Here is a 22442-nt window from a genome sequence, read left to right as displayed (position 1 = left end):
CCCCTCGTAATACAGATTTCACCGTCTGCTAAAACAAGAGAGGGTCTTGCCACTTTGATTCTATCACGTTCATAAACTTAATGGAAGAGGAAACATAAGACGGGTAAGTTAAGCGTCACTCACGACATGATTCTACATCAACTGATAATGCTAGCCACTAGAGCATGATCAGATAAACATATTAGGAGTTATTCTAGTTTCTGGTGTCTTAGAGAATAAAAATTTTGTTGGGAAAAGGTCAAATCGATGCAGGATAAGGTACCATGGGCTGCCGATAAACTTGTGAAGTCTTTTTCAGTGGGATAATGTACCCTCCAGATATCTAGTAACTGTGTGATTTATAAATAGATGCCATTGAAGTTTAAATTCAGTAATTTTATTGATTTTTAAAGAACAGAGTGCCCAAACAGGCAGACATGTCGATACACAAACATCTTGCATCAAATAGAAAATATAATACAGCATGAGTTGCAAAGAGCAAGTACATATCACGGACCACATTTCCTGCAGGAGTTATAGAGCAAATATACCCGAAGGCGCCATTCGGGTAGTTGTCCAACATATTGAGACCGGAATACACATGATGTCTTATCATAATAGAATATTTAGAAGCACTTAGCATAAATTCCTAACAGAATAGTCGTATAAGGGGCAGAGCTAACTTATACTCCCAACGTGAACCTTCTACCAGCAGTTCCCGTGCTAACTCCTTAAACTGATTTGTCATCAGTTTGAGCCGGCTGTCTACACCAGTGATCAGCGGGAGACCCCCAGTACCCTGGCACCAACAACGCAAGTCGTTCTCTTGCAGAAGAGATAAGCCAGAACAGCCTGGGTGAGTCTACCTGCACCTTACACAATTCCTCCTAATCCCCGGCAGTCCAGCAGCTTCCACCTGGCTGTGCGCCGAAGGTGGACGGCTCGCTCACTGTACATGAAGTATCAGCTGGTCGTCAACAGGCGGCGACAGCTGACAGTGTAGCTTGAGCGGTCCACGGACATGATGGACTGCAAGTATAAAGCTTAAAAACCAGCTACTTATTACCCTCTCGATTGCCCTGAAATCATTACCTCTAAGTCTTGCACAGGGAGCAACTAACCTAATTGCACATACCACTTAAGGAGAGTTCATTTGAATTATTAACTGTCGGGACCATTATCTGCTGCAAATATTTTTAAAGGAGTATACGTTGTTCCTTCTTTTTTATGTGTATTTTTTATTACAAATCTGTACCTAAGTTACAATAATTTTTATAGATTATATGTTTGTACCAATAAATTTAATAATGCTTTGAACAAATTTCCAATTGTGTGGCGCTCTCTGGATGCATGTGTTTATTCACATACATGTATGTTTATGGAGGTTAGATTGGTCCTATCCCTTCCCTTTTAAATGGGCCTCCACTTTTATTACTTATTTAGGCATATCTCTACCGCCTCATCCTCATAACATTTACATGTACAATATCAATCCAGTCATCCTAAAGATCAAAACAGAATGCAATTTGTGGCAGAACTTACCACTCAATCTACTAGGTCGATGTAATTTATTTAAAATGGCCAGCTTCCCGAAATGACTCTATGTATTGCAAAGGACTCCCATTTTGCTCTCTAAAATCGGACATCTCCTCACTTCATTCCATGCTCACCAAATTTATTTGGAATTCTAAAAAGCCTAAGATCAGCCTCTGCAAATTGTCACAGACCACCCACCGAGGCGGAGTCAATTTACCCCAAATTAAAAACATTACAACCTAGCCTGTATTCTCCTCTTCGCTGTGGACTGGGTCAACAATTCCACTGGTTTCACTGACGTTGCCCTAGATTCACAGCTATGTGCCCCTCTCTCTCTAATACCCCTTTTACACCAAAAACCCTGGTCCGACCCTGGTCTTTGAACGCTGGAGTTTCCAGGGTCTGACCCTGCTTTATACTGCATTTACACAGCACTTCGACCTGGGTCGGACCAGGGTCTGCACCATTTACACTGGACCTGGGTCAGCCCTGCCTTGTCATTACAAATGGCCTGCAGCAGCAGCACCACATCACCCCCTGCACATCATCACCCCCCCCCCCCTGCAGCATCACATCAATCCCCCCCTGCACATCATCACCCCCCCTAGCAGCAGCAGCACCCCCCCCCCACCTGTACATTATCACCCCCCTGCAACATCAAATCACCCCCCCCCCCCCTGCACATCATCACCCCCCTGAAGCAGCATCAAATCACACACCCCCTGAAGCAGCATCACCCCCTGCACCTTATGACCCCCCTGCAGCATCAAATCACAGGCTGCTGAGGGGGGAGACGGAGGGGATGCTCCCCGCTGCTGTAACTCCCCCCTGCAGCCGCGGGGCCGGGAGTGGAGGCAGCGGGAATCAGCAGTGCAGGTGGGCAGGGGACATCATCACCTGTAGAATCATATCATCACCCCCCCAGCGCGGGGTCCAGCCTCCAGGCAGCGGGGTCCGGCAGTACAGGCGGGGGATCCATTCAGCGTATACGAAGTTGCCGGCGGGGTCCCCCCAGTGTATGGGAACTAGTAGCGGCAGTTCCCAGCCGCCGCAGGGACGCTCGCTGGTTACTTCCCATACGCTAGAGGGACCCCGCCGGCAACTTCATATACGCTGAATGGATCCCCCGCCTGTACTGCCGGACCCCGCTGCCTGGAGGCTGGACCCCGCGCTGGGGGGGTGATGATATGATTCTACAGGTGATGATGTCCCCTGCCCACCTGCACTGCTGATTCCCGCTGCCTCCACTCCCGGCCCCGCGGCTGCAGGGGGGAGTTACAGCAGCGGGGAGCATCCCCTCCATCTCCCCCCCTCAGCAGCCTGACAGTTCACCCCAGGCCCTTAGCAGCCGCAGACACCCCTCTCCTCCTGCAGCAGCTGGGGACAGCTTCCCCAGCGTTGCATGCCGTGCACGGACCCGCTGCGGGTGCCTGGACCCGCAGCGGGAACATTTACACCGGCCTCTACACGGGTCCTAACCGTGTTCTACCCAGGTCAGGACCTGGGTAGAGGACCCGTGTAAATGGACACGGCTTGACCCCATTTACACCGCCGAAGGTCCGGGTCTGACACGCCACTGACCCGGATTTTTCAGCGGTGTAAAAGGGGTATAAGCTTCCTTTTACATGCATGTCCATCTCAATGAAAAATAGCTAAATTTGATAATCCTTTACTGTCCTCTACTGTATACGCTTGGCAACGTGCAAGAAAATCCCTTCATTTGCGATATTTCCATTCCTTATCCCTCCCCTTAGTAGGAAACCTGGAGCTCCAGGATGGTAAAGCGGGCCGCCTTTTACGGCGTGGCGATCTTCTGGAATGCTATGTTTATGACACCTACTTAACACTTCTAATGTACCACTCACACTTGATGAAGCTATGCAACGTTATAATCTCCCTCCTAGCCACACTTTCCATTATCTTCAAGCTACCCATTACCTGCAATCAATCTTAGTTAAATTACGTCCCCAGGATTACGATTACGAACCCCCTTGATTCGGTAATTCATACTAAAACACACATCTCCACTATATATGCTCGCATTCGCCCAGAATCAGATCCCGACACTGAACTACCAGCACTTGCTAAATGGACATCACACATCCCCTCACTTGACTCTGAAGACATCTTAGATACCTTTTTAATTAACCTCAAACTTATCCCAGCTAGTTCCTATCAGGAAATGCTTTATAAAATATTCCATAGAGCTTATTTTTCACCTAAACGCTGCTATTTGATGGGCACGGCGGAGAGATCTGACTGTTCCAAATATCATATAACAGATGCCGACCTTTTCCACTGCCTCTGGCAATGTCCACACATACACGCCTTCTGGCAAATATTACACAATTATGCCAAGATCACTCTGCGGTTATCATTCCAATGTACTGACTCATGGGCACTATTTGGTTACATCGCAGACCAACCCAATATCCCTAAATATGACAAAAAGCTTATTATACTTCTTTTGGAAGTAGGTGAAAAAGCCAGGTACTTGTTTCCTAGCACGGCCACAACGATTTGGATCTCGGGCATCGCAGGTCAAAAAATCGCGTCGGTCGCATCGCATGCGGGCAAAAAAATCGCATGCGATGCGACCGACGCGATGCCCGCGATTTTACATAGGGAACAATGTAAAATGCCTCAATTGACCCAATTAAACATAGGGAACAATGTTAAATGGCCCACAGACCCCAAAAATCCCCCCTGAAGTGTGAACTGGCCCCCCAAAAAATTGTTAACGCCACCCCACGATCAACGTCAACCCGAAGCGTGGCGAGTGCAGCGAGCCCGCGAGGGGTGAAGTTTTCATACCCCCACTATCCACGTTGGCGTGGAGTTGAGAATAGAAAGTGTGGCGAGCCCGAAGCGTGGCGAGCGTAGCGAGCCCCGCGAGGGGACGCGGATACCTTCACAGGTATCCGCGTCCCCTAGCGGGCTTCACAGGTATCCGCGTCCGCTCGCCACGCTTCGGGCTCGGTGGCTCGCTGCGCTCAATTTTTGGGGGGGCCATTTCACACTTCAGGGGGGATTTTTGGGGTCTGTGGGCCATTTAACATTGTTCCCTATGTTTAATTGGGTCAATTGAGGCATTTTACATTGTTCCCTATGTAAAATCGCGGTCATCGCATCAGTCGCATCGCATGCTTTTTTTGGCCGCATGCGATGCGACCGACGCGATTTTGACCTTTTTAATGCATTTCAATGGCAAATCGCGGGCATCGCATCGCATACCATTAGAAATGACCCACGATGCCCGCGATTGTGGCCGTGCTAGGAAACAAGTACCAAAAGCCATTTTACAGCAATAGTTACAGGTCCTAGCCCCTTCTATAGGCATGGCGACCTTACGACTTATCTTTTTATTCACCATGGACTGGTTAGAGTCCTCACTCCATAACGAATTATTGACTCCAAAGTTATTTAATTGCTGGGATAAATTTATTCAAACTCTACCCTCTCATACTAAGCTGGCGATTCGGTGTTGCTTCCAAAATACCTCATGGTACTCCCTTCAACTCCTACAAAACACTCCTCCTATTACTATATAATTTGATTTCCAAGTTATACTTTATATTCAGCTTCCACTTTGTCCCTTTCCTTCATTTTCCCTACCTACTCCATACGCTTTGTCTTCCCTTTACCTAATTCCTGCTGATTGGCTGGATCTGTCCATGGATGGGCCGGTTGTCGGATGTTTTTCATTTATTTTATTGTTATATTTTCATTTGAATTTTAACACTATAATGTTTATATGCTCATGCTGAGTATTTCATTTAGAGATATTTCATTTAGAGATATTTTCTCCTTCTAATTTCTTGGAAGCTGGGGAAAGTACCTCCCGTCCCTGTTTTATTTGGATAGGAGATAACGGTTTCATCTATTCTATTCCATAGTATTATTTGTTTAGAAAATGTTGAAAAAGGTTTTTGATCCTCATTCAATGCTCTATATATTAGTATCCACTGTTTGATGCATTGTTTCTTTTTATTGAGGCTCAATAAAATACACTACCACCTCAGATCACAACACAGTGTGACTGTATTATTTATATGTATTGTTCAGGTTACTAATGCCAGCTTCAGATTATTGGCACATCATTATACAGTATATATTTTTATGTGTAATCTCTTTCTGTTAGCAAAATCTTCTAGCCTGGAGATATCCGATTGTGATATACAGGTTGAGTATCCTTTATGCAAATTATTCCAAAAACCATACATTCCAGAAAGTGACATTTTTTTTATTTGTTTTTTCTAAAAGCACTACTGGGGACATCTGTACCAGCACTACTGAGATGTAACTGGCAATAAAAATCTGCAAGAAAATGATTACTTAGCACTCAAATTCAGTATCCAACATTGTACACAAACTTGGTTTCATGTTTTAAAACCTTGTTTTAGGCACAAATAAAATATATTCGTGTGTACAGTATTTCATGTGTTGGATGTGTTTGTACAACATAATTACAAGATACCTCAAGACACATCATTGAAATATAAAACATTTCTGAAATACGGAATAATCCGTTATCCTAAATTCTTCTGGTCCCGAGCATTCTGGATAAGGGATACTCAACCTGTATACTCTCCTAAAGCTAGTACAGTTTTCTAGCTCGGTGATGGCGACAGTGTCATTGACATGTTGAAGCTATATATTTAACAGTAAAATACATCTCCAGTCATCTAATCACTAATGGCTTAGATTTACATTGAACTGTAGCAATTAACAATTAAATGATCTAATGAAGAAGTGTCATTAGTTATCACAGTAGAACAGGTTAGAATGTTTATAATATTATACATACACAGATATATGGAGACACACGTTGGATAATGATTATGTTTGTGAAAATGCAACATAGATTTAAATATATCAAATCCTGCAACCACTGTAATTTTTAAGCATGCAGCATGTCATTTAATACTATTTAGCTAGGGACAGAGAATGAGAACATTAAATCCCATTCTATTTTTACTATAGAATGAGTTTGCAAATTTGTACTCCATATTTCACACAACAGGATTTTATTTAGCCCCCAGGATGCCTATTGAAGAAAAATCTCTTTACTTTGACGTTCTACAGCTAGGTCTCTTTCAAAACATAAACATAGCCCCACCATTAACCCAACACAGTACCTCTCAACTGACCCTACAGAGAGGATCCAACATATAATTTCACACATCTGTACTTTTGCCATTAAAACAATCTCCATCATTCTAAAAAAATAAAAATAAAAAATGGTCCCTGGAATATAGAGATGCAGTACAGTAGCCATGGTACAGCATTACTGTATTACATCACTGAGGTTTATTACCATTAAAGCCATAACTGTGTGCAGTTTGTTTATGCTCACCATTTTACATGCGTTTCCTCCAAGCACTAGTTTTCACACAAACTCCAAATACATTATGCTGTATAGATATCACCTCCCCCAATGCCCAACAGAGGTCAAAGAAGATGGCCCCTTCCTGTGCCTAGCGATGCCCCAAAATAACTTTCTACCTGGCACTCTGTACACTACACTCTTCCTATGGTGGTTCCCGGGTGCATGCCATGGAGTTAAATCTGGCTCCCATCTGCAGGAGGTGAGGGAAGACCCAAGTGGTAGTCCCAAAATCAAACAGGACTGAGCAGGTGGCAAAAAGGAGCCACAGAGCACTGTAGCTTCTGGAAGGGCAGTCAACCTAGGGAGTATAGTGTTAAAGTAACTTGAGATTTTGTGGGAACATTTAAAGTGCCAAAGCTCCTGTATTATTAACAATATCCCTCATGGATGAAAGAGAAACCCAGCCTGTGTTACTTAAAATATATTTTTTTCTGCAATTACTTACTTTACTGTAGAAACGCTTGACCAATGGGGAGTTGCAAACAACTTTAATTCTAGAAGGCGGCTTGAAGTCTGGTCTGACACAGTGAATGGCTTTAAGTACCATATCACGTTCATCTTCAACAAAGGTGAAGTACTGAAAAAGTTGTTGAATTGACATTACATCCTTTTCCATTTGTCTTAAGCATCTAGAAAGAGACAGGTTATTACACCACTTTCAGATAAGCGGATTTTGATATAAAAAAAATAAATAACAAAAACATGAAAGACATGAGAAAAAGCCACAGCATATGGACTCACTAGCACAACCAGACATAGCTGCGGAGAAATTTAGTTGAGTAGAGGCGCTTTGGGCAAAACATCCACACACTGAAGAGGATTTCAGCAACTCAACAAAATCCCTACCAACATTTATTCACTATGAATAGATTAGGAACCTTAAATTGCCCATATAAGTCTCATACAATCCCCCTCCAGCCGCCTGGGACCCTCTTCGCGTTGGACCCCCTTCCTGGCGACTGGGAGCGGGGATCTTATTCAATGTGGCCCTTCTGCATGTGATGTGACCTGTATTGTCCACCCCAGATGCGACCCGTCTGCATGTGATCACATGCGATCCCGACTCGCTGCTGCCGGGAGGGGACCCAACACGAAGATCATATTTACAGCATGTATGTTCTCTAGATCCGATCCGATGCACATGAGACCGTACATCGGAATGGATGTCAGACACATCCAATTTGGGCCTGATCTTGACCCTATGCATTGGAATCAGGTGGCTGGAACCTATACATTGCCATAGGACTCCAATTCCAACTGAGCTCTGTTTTTAAGCAAATAAACAGTAACCTACTGTCACAGTTGCCTCAACATCTATAATGCTTGCAGAACACTATACCGTTAGCACAGGTATTATACAGGGTCTGTCCGATAATGAGACAGATTTTGTTCACGTAACGCAGACCAGGCGCATGGCGGCGCGGTAGGGGTGTCTGGGGTGTCTTGGTTACACATTCCCATCGGCAGCAGTTTCTGGTGAGCCTTTACAGCAGGCATGTCCAACGTTGGCCCTCCAGATGTTGTGAAACTACACATCCCAGCATGCTTTGCCTCAGTTTTTCTATTAGAGAATGCTAAAACTATTGCAAAGCATGCTGGGATGTGTAGTTTCAAAACATCTGGAGGGCCAACGTTGGACATGCCTGCTTTACAGTGTACAATTCAAGCTGTAAACTAAGAGCAATGATATGCGATCAAGTTTAATGTTAAAATTCAGGAAATCAGGTACAGAGATGCTTGCCATGCTTTAAAGGGCCTTTGGTAAGATATCCGTTGGTTTAAATTCTTCAAGGAGGGCAGAGTTACGTTAAGGACGAGCCACGCTCTAGACAACCTTCAACACACCGAAATAAGTAAAAGTGGACAAAGTGTGCAATGTTTTGAACACTAACCATCGTTTGGATATTTAAATAGTAGCAGAAAGGTTGGGAAAAGTAGTGTGCAAGAGATTGTGACAAACGAATAAGTGATGCGAAAGGTGTGTTGCCTATTGGTTCCCAATGCGGAACTCTTGTGGTGCCATATAAATAAACTATAATAATAATGTAGGTAAGCTTCACTTATGTGGCATAAAATATAGAAGGCATTATGGTATGTAGTATAATACGCATTACATTGTGTGGTATAATTTGTAATGGGCATTATGGTATGTGGCATTGGGCAGTTTTCAATGCCTTCTGGGTTTGTACGGCAAGGCTTTTCCTCGCCGAAAAACAAGCCATCCTTGCCTTCCAACACCCTCTGGGCGTCCCCTTGCCGTATTCAATATACGGCACAAATCCTCACCATGAGAGTACGGTGAGGATCCCCTTAAACAGCAAGGTTTGCCACAAATGCAGAGAGTCCGCCATTTTGTGGCGAGATCCGTCGTTTTAATAGCCACACTCATCATTTTCACCTCGCCCTAGGAAACAGGCGAGGTGTAAACAGCAAGTGAAGGGGAGTGAGTTAAATACACTGATGGTGAGCCATCGGCACTTCTTGTGGAAATATTAGCATGAACACTATTCATTATTGGTCTTAAATGACAACTGTAGGACACAGTAAGGATATAACAGATATAACAGGCGTCTCACCAGCTACCTGACCACTCCATCCTTGATCCCCTTAAATTTGGCTTTCACCCACTTCACTCCACTGAGACTGCCCTAGTGAAAGTCACCAATGACCTGCTGTGAGTCAAATCCAAGGGTCCTTTTGGACCTATCTGCTGCCTTTGACACTGTGGATCACCCTCTCCTCCTCCACACACTCCAAAACATTGGCCTCTTTGGCACGGTCTTCAACTGGTTTTCCTCTTACCTCTCCAACCGTTCCTTCTCAGTCTCTGCCTCTGGCTCCACCTCACCACCTTCCATCTTTCCTGTCGGGGTCCTTCAGGGTTCCGTCCTTGGCCCCCTTCTGTTCTCCCTGTACACCACTTCTCTGGGTGCACTCATTAACTCCTTTTGCTTCCAATATCACCTCTATGCTGATGACACCCAAATCTACCTCTCCTCTCCTGATCGGTCCCCCACTGTTCGCTCTCAGGTTTCCAACTGCCTCTCTGCCATCTCCTCCTGGATGTCTGAGCGATTTCTAAAGCTGAATATGGACAAAACCGAACTTATTATCTTTCCCCCACCCAGAGCTATGCCCCCTACTAATATCTTTATCACTGTTAACAACACCATCATCTCCCCCGTTCCCCAACTCCGCTGCTTGGGTGTCACTCTCGACTCCTCCCTCTCGTTTGCACCCCACATCCAAGCCCTGGCCCATTCTTGCCAGTTCCAGTTACGCAACATTGCTCGCATCAGGCCTTTTCTCTCACAGATTGCAACTAAGCTCCACTCCACTCACTGGTCATCTCACGGCTCGGCTACTACAATGCTCTCCTCACCGGCCTCGCTCGATCCCAACTGGCTCCTCTCCAATCTGTCCTCAAATCTGCAGCCAGGCTTATCTTCCTCTCCCACCACTCTAATCCTGCCACTCCCCTTTAACAAAATCTGCACTGGCTCCCATTCCTCTACAGAATCCTCTTCAAACACCTCACACTCACATACAGGGCCATCTCTAATTCCATTGCTCCATACATCTCTAACCTCATCTCCATTCATACACCCTCCCGCCCTCTACGGTCGTCTCTCCTCCACCCTGATCACTGCTTCCTATGCTAGAGTACAGGACTTTGCGCGTGCACCCCTTCAGTGGAATGCACTCCCTCGCTCCATTAGACTTTCCCCGACCTTGCAAAGCTTCAAACGGGCACTGAAAACTCACCTATTCATCAAAGTGTACCCTTCCACTGCATAAAATAGCTGGTTCTCTGACCCCTTGCCTGTTTACATCCTGCTATCTAGCCACCACCCACTTGCTTGCACCTCTTGTAATCTGTCTGTCTCCCCTTCCTACTAGATTGTAACCTACTCCGAGCAGGGCCCTCTTCCCTCCTGTTGTCAAAGCCCTCTTCTCTTCACATGTCACTCACAGCTCTCCTATACTCAAACACTCAGTGACCATCTTCGTCCGCATACTCATCTTCATCATTGGCCTCTTATAGTATGTTGATTGAGTCCTCACTACTTATATTCAAGCTGTAATGTGTATTGAACTGTGGCGCTCTTTATTTGTACTCTATTTTTGTTATTTATTCTATGTTATGCCAAGTTTTGTCTCCCTGTACTGTTCCTTTGTACGGCGCTGCGAAACACTTGTGGTGCCTTATAAATAAAATTATAATAATTATAATAATATCATACTAAAATATTAGACAACGTAATGTTAGCTTGTCTAATAAGAATAAGAGACATGAATATATTACCTCTCAATGACGTTTATGTTGCTGACACTTCGGCCCATGCATTCAAGTGCTGCAGCATAGGATCCCAAATTTGGCTTCATACCTGCAACTTCCAACATCTTGAACAGGTCACTAATGTCAGCCATTGAAGCCTGTCAGAGAGAAGAAAAAAAAAAAGAATAGCGGCAGTTTCCTTAGAAGCCAATAACTAACTGCAGCCTAAAGGCTGTATTCAATTCAGTGAATTTACTATTTGAGAAAATGCCAAAGACTATTCAATTAAAGCCCCTTTCTCTCGCAAAGAAAAACAGCTGAACCCAAAGCTATGGGTTAAAGCATACGTGACGCATACGATAAGGGCATTTACTGTGGATTTACATGCAAGGCTCCCTAAGGCACAGACTGTGGGTAATAACTGCAACCAATTGTATACAGCCATTTAGCCCTATAACATTTGGTTGCTAATTCGCAGACTATTCCATTCATAACTTGTACTTTAGCAGATACTCACAGACCCTTCTCCATTCATCCCAATGTATCACAGAGGGCTACTATACAAGCCTGTGTACTGTATGCCTTTACTAGCTCTCCCATCCCTAACTTTTCAGTCCTCTTCACTCTACATCCGCAGCTTTGCTAATCTCCCTTTATTGCATACTTTTATCTGTTCCAGCTTTAAAACTAAACTGTTGTAGAACAATGTCTATGCACATGCAGTTTCCAATCAGTGCATCTTTTTATTTATGCTCTTACCTCTTTAGCACATGACCTCAGCAGCAAGTTGTACATAGAAGTATTAAGGATGCGTCGTCTTTCAGAGTTCTGATTATAATATTGCAGGCAATATTTGGCTTTGTTAAATTCCCCTATAAATATGCATGTTTCCAAGTAACTCTTAAGGTTTTGCTGGTGTGCTCCATTTTCATTTCCTGCCTTATCATCCAGTAAAAGCTCACTATTCTGACCAATCGGCTTGCACACTTCAGCTTTCTCCCCTTTAGCTGGCAGAGATGTCGACGCAGATACTGTTGGCAACAAATGCTTTGCATCCAATGTAATATTTTTCTTAACTTTCTTTGCTTTTTTGGTTGGCTTTTCTGGAGTTTGGCTGACTTGAACATTGGCATTATCCAATTTGTTATATTGCATGATATTTAATGCCTTCTGCTTCTTATGTATTGTAATTTGCTCTTTTTTCAGCTTTTCCATCCAGCGTTTAGGAGTCTGAGAGCTTTTATTACTGTCTTCATGTCTTCCTTCCCCTTGCTGGGGATTGTTATTCCCCTTTTCCTCTTGCAACTGCTGCAACCGAGTCTGCAAGACTGAAACAGAAATCACATGTAAAAGGAGATATTTTACTTTACTACAGTCTCTCATACCTTAGCAATAAGAAAGTCATTACCAGCACTCATAAATTAATTTCTACCCCTTTTCCACTGCAAGGTCTACCTCGGTCACAGCTTGGTGTAAAAAGGTACTTGCAAAATAAACTGGGTCAGCTGACCTGGGAATATGATCCTGGTAGCTATCAGGGTTGCACAACCCTGGTTATTCTTAAGGTGTGTACACACTGGTCGATATATTGGCAGTTGGATTGAACGGCTGATATATTGATGCACCATCGGCCAGTGTATACGAGCGATATATCTGTAAACAGAGTGTGAATGGAGAACACGCTGCCCGATCCATCTGTAGATCAATTGATCTGCAGATATATCTATTAGTGTGTAGTGTTCACTCTAGAAATTTTGCCGGGCAGGGCGCCGGGGGGCGGACCGGGGCCGCCGACGGCACACTTGTGGGCGGTCCCAGACCGCCGACGTCATTAAAGTGGGCGGGCCGGCGACGTCACTAAAGTGGGCGCGCCGAGCCGTCGACGTCACTAACGGGGGCGGGCCCGGCCACCGAGGTCAGTACAGGGGGCGGGCCCAGCCCCGCCGAAGATGCCGTCACCACGGGGGAAGGTGCCTTGATGCCGGGGAAGCGCAGGGCATCGCCATCTAAGGCGGCGCTGGGCTTCCCCGTGCAAGGAGTCGGGCAGGCACCAGGCTGTTTTAGCGGGGCGCTGCTAGAGGGGCAGGGCGCATCTTTCCCTTTAAAAATCGGGCAGGGCGCAGCGCCCCGCTAAAACAGCCTAGCGGGAACACTAAGTGTGTATCTAGCTTTAAATGTTGACTGGCTGTAAATGCAGAGATCTGCCTCATGAAAGCATCCAAGCGATATGCTGGGCAGACCAGCGTTAAAAATAAATGGGGCCAAACCTTGAATAACCCAGATCTCCAAGGTGCAGTGTAAACCATGTCTGACCTGGGTTGGAAAAGTATCCCAAAATCCGGGTCAGAAACTGAATTTTTGTGGAAAATGGTTATTATTGAATCTATATAGCTGGGGTAACTTAAGATTCCACTGCATATACAGTATTTCAGCCCAACTACATCAGATAAATTGTCCTTGAGGTTGTGGATTATTATAAAGACCGTGTCTTAATTGACATTCAATAGGTTTACACCAAAACGTCAACATGCAATACATCTACACACAAAAAAAAATCGTCATGAGTTTTATGCATTTTTTAATCAATGTCGACTCCTGTCGTACCACATACCCTAGCTAGACTCACTTTGCTCGCCATGTGTCGGGCCTGCTCCTTTTACTCGGCACACCTTACTATTCTCAATTGTAGTCTACGTGAATGGAAAAGTATGAAAAATGTAAAGATTTTTGGAAAATCAATGTCGACCTTTGCATGTGTCAGCCTTATTGACTATCTAGACACTATCTAGACCAGTCATGTCCAAACTATGGCCCTCCAGCTGTTGTGAAACTACAAGTCCCATTATGCCTTGCCACACTAGGGAATGCTAAAACTATGGCAAGGCATGCTGGGATGTGTAGTTTCACAACAGCTAGAGGACCACAGTTTGTATATGCCTGCTCTAGATCAATCGAAACCAATCCATGAACAGTGAAAGTTTAAAAAACAAGCATTACATTAATTACCATGTATGAAATGCTACAAACTTTGTGCCAAAAAGTTAGATATTTAAATAGAAAGCTATATAAAGGATTATTTTGGAGACCTCTGTTAACTTTATTTAGAGAGAAGAATAAGGTTAATTACCTCCACTTGTTTTATTAATAACATTATGAAGAACAAATAATGGTGTAAAATGTAAATCATAGGTTCCTAATTTTTTTACCATTTATTCATTGACTTAACATAAATCTTTTTTACCTGTACATTATTAGTGTAATCACTATATGAGTGATTAAGAATTTTATGTTTTTCCATGACAATGCTGTCAGGAAAGACAGCATTGAATAGGCGCCCGCCGCTATTTCCCCTGTCGGAAATAGTGGCAGGGATTGAATACCCCCCTTAGCGAAGGAATATATATTTAGGCAAGACAACTATACATTATTAATTGAAATTGAAGAGACTGTCAAGATACTGGTAGCTTTGATGCTAATTGACAAACTGGGCTCCTGTTGAAAGACTACTTTTATCATATCAAATTCTAATAATAAAATTACCATTTCTTTTCATTAACTATTTTCTACACATTATCTGGACATGTGACATTTTTAGAGATTTGACAGATTACTAGTTACCACTAAATTGTTAACCTTTCATGTATGGTAATGAATGGATTGTATAATTCAGTGGTTCCCAAATTGTGTGCCTTGTGTTCCCAAATTTATCAATAAAAAAAAACTTTTTGACAAGGTTTCGTGAAAAAAGTGCTGATAATCTAGAGCACGGGTGTCAACCACAAGGCCCGCGGGCCAAATCCGGCCCGCCAGACCTCTTCATGTGGCCCGCGCAGCCGCCGCCAGCCTTCACCTTTTATTCTCGATTTTTTTTTTTAATCAAGAAAGCCGCCTCTTCAGCTCATGCGCGGCAGCCTACAAGCCAGAGAACGTCTGCCCTCTAGCGCAGTGCCGCAGGTCGTCAACCACTCACGCTCCCACCTGCTGTATAGGAGCCAGAGAGAGAAAAGAGCAGGTCCATCGTGGTGAATGGTGCTGCTGCTGCTGCTGTGCGCTCCAGGTCACTTACTGCTGAGTGTGCACTGCACAGTGACCGGGAGCACACTGCCCCCCACTCCTGGATAGATAGTGCGAGGAGCGCTACTCACAGGAGGGAGGGGGAAATGCGCCTGTGTGAGAGCGCAGCTGTGTCCTTGGTGGTGGAGCAGCTCAGACTGGAGTGGATGCATCAGCGCGGGTAAGTGTCAAACTCTCTGCCTATGTGTGTGTGTGTGCACTGGCACATTGCAGCCCATCATTAATTGCTGTGTCCCATGATAATAAGCAGGACCTAAGACTGAGTGCTGCCCCCCTGTGCAGGCAGCGTGTGCCCTAATGCACTGCAGTTCACAGCAATAGCAGGAGGGAAATGCTACTGCTGAGTATACAATAATTGAATGCAGTAACAATAATTTATGATAATAAAGAGTGGACACATAGTCCTACAGATACAACTGGCCCTTTGAGGGTGACCAAACTGCTGATGTGGCCCCCCGATGAATTTGAGTTTGACACCCCTGATCTAGAGTGCCATTACTCACGAAAGTTTGGGAACCACTGGATTATTTACAAAATCTTTATTATCAACCTATTTCATAGATTCTCAAACTCAGCCCTTAGGACCCTAACAAGTTTTCCAGGTCTCCTCACAGAATCACAAGCTAAACAAATCCTCTCCATCTGTGGGATCCATTAAAATGTGTCAGTAAGTAACGACTACACCGTTGAGTTTGAGAACCACTGACATTCACATTGAAACTTGAATTGGCAGCTCTAGCCTCCTTTCGCATTAAACAGCCCTTCTAGTAGAGTGATGCTGTAACGCTGAGCATACTTTTTGCTATTTTACCATTAAAATGTGCATATTATTTGCATAAAGGGGAAAACAGAATGCACAAGCAGCTTCTGTTGATTAAATGGATATGTCCCTATGTTCTGTGTGTGACTGTATCTGCATACGAGATGCCATGGTAGTGTTTTCCTAAATTACGAAATGCTACGTTATGCTGTTTTCCTGGATAACAATGTAACACTTCCTTTGTTATGCAGATACAACTGTAGGCACAGTGAATATAAGCATATTGCATATCATTTTAATCAAGCTGCTTGTGCATCCTATTCACTCCCCAATTTAACAGAAAGCACACAAAGACACTCATCCCCACTGAGTCACACTGTGTTGTGTAATGCGACTTGTAGTGCACAGAGGATAGATGTATGTGGACACTTCTTTAAGTCAACAGGCTGCATATGGCAGACAGACAAAAATTTACTTGATTGTGAAGAACCAAAGTAAAATGTTTTGGGCTTGGTGACTTCGATTTGTGCAAATCTCCTGGCAGTGGTCACCACAAGACCAATGTATGTAGGTAGCAAAGAAACGGAGAATGAAATCATTAACCGTTATAGTAGTATTATAGTTACATTTTTAACTTATAATCACTAGATTTTAAGTTATTTTAGTTTTGTTAAATTAAAGTGCACCAAGATTATATTATTCCTGCTTTCACATGTATATGCCTGGCGCTCTCTTCTACTTGCATGCATGTCCCTGCAGGGGGGTTTTAACAGGGGGGGGGCATGTGCAGACTCCGGATGGGGTTCCTCCTCTCCACGGTTCAGAGGACTGGTATTGTCCGCCACTACTATGGAGGATAGCAGCGTTACTTTAGTGCTGCCTCCTCCCCGTCTAACTTTTCACCGCTCGCCCTGCGCCACAGATGACATAAGCGATCCTGCAATAAGCCAGGTCGCTGTAAGCTGCAGTGGGTCTCCCGGGACGGACCCGTGTCCAAATCCTAGGGCCAACCTGGCATTTGCGATCTGAAAGCAGCATAATTCAGAACATGGCTATTTCACCATATCTTTGTTACTGTGTCACTGACCTTCAAGTAGCTCCAACTTGTAGATATCGCTGGCAGCGACCTCATCCTTAGGCTTGGCAGAGGATGACCATCTATGTGTATTTTCATAAAGACAGCCTGTTTGGTTTGTAAAAAAAAAAAAAAGTATGGTCAGCACTATTAAATATTGTTTTAGTAATGTTGGAAGATCCTTTCAAACCTTTTTACATGTAAGGAGGTGTATAAAGCAGTGTATCTATAATGTGGTTCCAAGTAGGAGTTTGATAACATGTTTTTATTAGGTTTTCAAGTAAATAGTAAAAAGAAGCCACACAGAAAACACAGGGTAAGGAAGGGTGGTGTACATTGCACTGGACATCTTAAAGTTGGGTACTTCATAAATGGTGCAATCCACTGAGCAATTATTTGGTCAATGTTCACCCCGTACACACTGTGCTATTCTCTTCAATTAAGCCAAACATACACTAGGCAATTTACATCCGATTGTGATGATCAATCGTATAAAATCCTCCAAATCAGATGTGATTGATAGCCGATCCGATGTGCACACCAGTGCCTGCGAGTCACACTGGCTGCAGAAGTGATCTGTTGGATTGCATCCGAGCAGGCTAGCCTTGGCTTGGATAGCATGCAATATATCATATATGAAATATTGCATACAATCCTGCTACCCGGGTAGGTCCCTGGTGTCTCAAGTGGGGATTGCAGGAGACTTCTTCACTCAAAATAGTGTATGTGGGCCATTAGATTGACTGTAACAAATTGTTTAATTAAAACCAAAAGTCCCATCGGTACTTCTTTACTTTCACGGCGCCAGCATGGCGCCGCGCGTCAGAGACCCCTTGCGGGGCTCGCTTCGCTCGCCCACGCTGCGGGCTCGGTGGCTCGATACGCTCGCCACGCTAATTAAAATCAACTCCATGCCAACATGGATAGTGAAGGTATGAACTATCCATGTTGGCATGGCGTTAACTTCGTTTATTATACTTAGTTTGTGGCGAGCGTAACCCGGAAGTAGCGCGGCGCCATGCTGGCGCCGTGAAAGTAAAGAAGTACCGTCCCATCCTTCTGATTGGACTGTAGAAGGAGTATTTGAAGCCCTTTATCATGTACAAAGACGTGGCATACATAAACCAAACAATGTGAATTACATTAAGAATTCACACAGTCCAGTCAAATTGTTATGACCACCAGCTAATAGCCTGGACAGCTACTAGATGGGCTGGGAGTGACTGAACAAAGGTGATGGTAAGTTGGCACAGGTAGGTATCTGGAGGCATGCGGACTGCAGTGCTTCCCACATTTGCTGGAAGGGTTTGTGGGCAGGAATTAGGGGTCCGGGCAGTATTTGGAAATTTTGATTGTGCTCTTCCAACCACTGTAGGACATTTCTAGCCATGTAACATGTCGCATTGTTTTGGTGGAAAATCTGGTAATAGTAAATTAGATCTACAATGTCTAGGTCTACAGTCATATGGTCAAAAGGTTGACGTGGAAAAGGTCAACATGGGCTTTTCATTTTTTTTTGTGTGTGTGTCTATGGGGTTACATGCTCTGCCAGGGGTAAATGGCAGCCTCCTCCTCCACCCTGCCGTAACCATCCGCGGAAACAGCAACTGACGGGCAGATCAGCCGTCAAACCCCAAAGAGCAGGTCCGTCGCAGCTATTTCAATACTCACGCCAGAGCCATTTGGAGCTCGGATAGACAATCAGGTGCTACCACTGCTGCTCCTGAACTATAAACTCTAATTGTCTCGCAATTCCAGCTTGCATTTTGAAATACCTGCTCTTGCCTCTTATGCAGCAAGGAAGGAGGGAGGGGGAGCGAGGACTGCTCTGCCCGGCTGTTACTGCAAGCCCTCCCAGCCACAACTGGATTCTGCTTCCTCCAGAAAAAAATCTGGTTGCCAGGATGCAGAATCTGGTCACTGTGGCGACCTGGCCCCCGGGGTTTGTCGAGCCCTGCTTTATACCTTGTCCACTAACATATTTATATTCTACAGAATTAAGACCAGGTGGTAAAGCAATGGGGACATTATATCAGTTCATGTTAACAACATAATATGGTCAGCCTCAAAGTTGTTCCACAGTATAGGTTATTTACTGGAATGGAAGAAAACAGTCGGATTCAGATGGGACGCCAGATAATTTTATAGACAGATGAAACCAACACCTCCATTTTTAGATGTCTGTTGAGGATTCACAGGTGGATTCTGGGCCTCCTGCCTGACCAAAAGAAACCCAAGATGCTTCTCTGGAGGTCTCAGATCATAAAAAGGAATCCTGAATGATCATATTGTTCAAATTTTAACCACACAAATTAAATATAGACGTGGATGAACTTGTTGAACTAGGTGAAGAAGTAGGCGTCTTGGGGATGGGAACCGGCCATTTAGTGGGAGTGCTAAGAAAATGCTAAGCGTGACTGAAATAACACTGGGAGTGTCAGGGAAAATGTAGGCATGCACAAGCATTTTAAGGGTGTGTGATGTCAGCTCAAGCCTTACACATCTAATTTGCAATTAGATGTTTAAGGCAATTGCATTCATTTGCAATTCAGATTTTCACTCTAGCAGAGCAGCATTTACCGGATCGCTGGCGGTTTCAAATTAGCAGCCTTGCGATTATGTCTGAATAAGCCCCATTGTGTCCATATGCATTTAAGCTTATTCCATTCTGGTTTTGTACTTTATGACTATTTTTTTTTAAAAATTGGCAGTCCACCATTCTTCCACTGAGCTCACTCTTGCTCAAAAAGCATCGGATGGAGCTGTAACACACCGACATACTGTAACCTTGGAGTGCAGCTTGTATTTCTCTAAGGTGTCGGCCAATACTGTGACTGCTAGGAGAGCAGATTGTGAGTCCAAGAAGTCACTGGAAGCACTTGTCTTCAAAGAAGAGCGGTTGTTTGATTCAGAACTTGAGGCTCTGATAAAGCAGGCCACAGGGGAAAAAGTACCAGGGGAATTTTGGCATCCATATTCAGGATGCATATCTACACGTGCCTATTTGCAAAGAACATCAATCAATGCTGCAATTCGCCACTGTTCAAAGCAGAGTCGGCCAAGAGGTTGCGGGAACATCTTATAGTTGCGACGCAGTTTCTACAGGAACATGGGTGGCTATTGCATATCCAGAAGTCTCAGTTGGGCCCGACCCAAAGACTGCAGTTTTTGGGAGTGGTTCTGGATACTCACCTGCATCGTGTGTTTCTACCAGAAACCAAGGCCAGAGACATACGTCTCTTGGTCTTATCACTTCTTGATTCCCCAAACCCGACAGTCTGGAGATGCCTGAAGCTGTTGGGCAAGATGGTGGCCACATTCGAAACTCTGCAATACGCTAGGTTTCACTCAAGGATGTTCCAATGGAACATTCTTAGCAATTGGTCAGGGTATCCAAAGACCAAGAAGCAGGAAAAGCTTGTCCTGACTCAGGAGACAAGGGAATCCTTAGTCTGGTGGATGGATCTGGAAAGATTCCAGCTGGGTCATTCTTAACAAACGTGGGAGTGGTTTGTAGTCATGATCAAAGCCAGTCTCAGAGGATGGGGAGCAGTTGCTCTACATCTCAGGCTGCAGGGGCTGTGATCCAGCACAGAATCAACCTTGACAATAAATATATTGGAACTCCGTGCGTTGTGGAGAGTTCTCCAGCAAGCGGAGGTGTTGCTGACGAGGTTACCGATAAGGACAGTCAGACAATGCCATAGCTGTGGCATATCTTAACCATCAAGGGGGCACCTGCAGCAAGATTGCGATGCGAGAGGTGTCTCGGATCTTTCAGTGGGCGGAATCTTGTATTCCAGCCCTGTGAGCTGTGTTTATTCCGGGCATCCAAAATGTGGAAGCAGACTTTCTCAGCAGATCGGAATTGCTCGAAGGGGAATGGGCATTGAACCCGGAGGTGTTTCACGACACTTTGGCTCTCTGGGGGCTCCCACAGGTAGACTTGATGGCATCCAGAGACATCTGTCAGATGGCCAGATTTTGTTCACGAACCAGGGATCCGACAGCATGGACAGTGGATGCCATGACGGTTCCTTGGAACTTCGACGTGGCTGATGTCTTCCCTCCATTTCCCATGATTGCTCAGGTCCTCAAGAGAGTGAGGGCGCAGAGGTCGAGTCATTCTGGTAGAGCCAGATTGGCACAGGAGGTCCTGGTATTTGGACATACTAAGTTTGTCGGTGGTGTCTTCCTCTTCATCCAGACCTCGTCTCAGTTTGACGGCCAGGCTTTTGAGATCTCCTTATTGAAGAAGGGTTTCTCTGAGGCGGTTATTCGGACTATGCTGAGAGCTTGAAAACCTGTGTCTGCGGAAAAACTATCATAGAGTCTGGAAGACCTATGTCAGGTGGTGTGAAAAGCTGAAGGTACACACACCTCTAGGTTTAAGATGGCCAGGCTCCTGGATTTTCTCCAGGATGGGTTTTCAGTAGGTTTGAGTTTGCAGTGCTTGAAGGTACAGCTTTCTGCACTATCTTTTTTTTTTCTAGAAGAGAGAGTGACTGTTACCGGAGTTTCAGACCTTCCTTCAGGGGGTTATAAGTATTAAACCCCAGTAACGACAGCCGGTGGCACGATGGGATTTGTCATTGGTGCTGGCAGTTTTACAGAAGCCACCCTTCGTGCCTCTAAGGTCGGGTGTCTGAGTTGGGGACTTACAAGTCAGCTTTTCTTTTTTTTTTCATGAAGATAGAGCCGTCCTTCGTATGGTACCACCATTTTTGCCTAAGGTTGTGACTAACTTCCATCTGAACCAGGAGATTGTGCTCCAGGTGTTTTGTCCTCTTGAGGAGGCATGAAATAGAGACAAACTGAAAAATTTTGATGTGGTGCGCGCACTGCACGTTTATGTGGACAGAGTTCTTACAAAAAATCCCCTTTTATATTGTGGTAAGGAAACTTAGTATCTGCAAAATTTTTTACAGGTTGAGTATCCCGTATCCGAGTATCCGTTATCCGAATTATTCCGAAAACCATACATTCCAGAAAGTGAAAAAAAAAATATTTTTTTGCTAAAAACTCATTGGGGACATTTGTAACAGCACTACTGAGGACATGATATGTAACTGGCACTATATATGTGCAAGAAAATGATTGCTTGGCATTCAAATTCAATATCTGAGATAGTACACAAATTTTGTTTCATGTTTTGAAACCTTGTTTTTTGAACAAATAAAATATATTTGTGTGTATTTTATGTGGTAATAAAATATATTTGTGTGTATTTTATGTGTTTATACAGCACACATGCAAGATACTTCAAAATACATAATTGAAATATTAATATATTCCGAAATACGGAATAATCCGTTATCCAAAATTCTCCTGGTCCCGAGCATTTTGGATA

The 22442-nt window shown here is 44.3% G+C and overlaps 1 protein-coding gene across 2 annotated transcripts in view; it reads right to left on the bottom strand.

Annotated features, from left to right (window-relative positions):
* The window catches only part of POLRMT (RNA polymerase mitochondrial), a 96028-nt gene that overhangs the window by 72903 nt on the left and 683 nt on the right, over positions 1 to 22442 (bottom strand). The window contains exons 2-5 of one of the 2 annotated variants that reach the window (XM_083181053.1): positions 17105 to 17200; positions 11943 to 12511; positions 11211 to 11341; positions 7350 to 7533 (exon numbers count right to left, since the gene is read on the bottom strand). In XM_083181053.1, coding sequence (XP_083037179.1) covers positions 7350 to 7533; positions 11211 to 11341; positions 11943 to 12511; positions 17105 to 17200 — 980 coding nt within the window. The remainder of the gene's footprint in view (positions 1 to 7349; positions 7534 to 11210; positions 11342 to 11942; positions 12512 to 17104; positions 17201 to 22442) is intronic. The other variant, XM_083181063.1, reaches the window with a different exon arrangement.

The sequence above is a fragment of the Crinia signifera genome, chromosome 1 (genome assembly GCF_055691185.1).
Source record: "Crinia signifera chromosome 1, ASM5569118v1, whole genome shotgun sequence".
Lineage (NCBI taxonomy): Eukaryota > Metazoa > Chordata > Amphibia > Anura > Myobatrachidae > Crinia > Crinia signifera.
The sequence above is the reverse complement of the archived record's forward strand: the minus strand, read 5'-3'. Positions and strand labels throughout refer to the sequence as shown.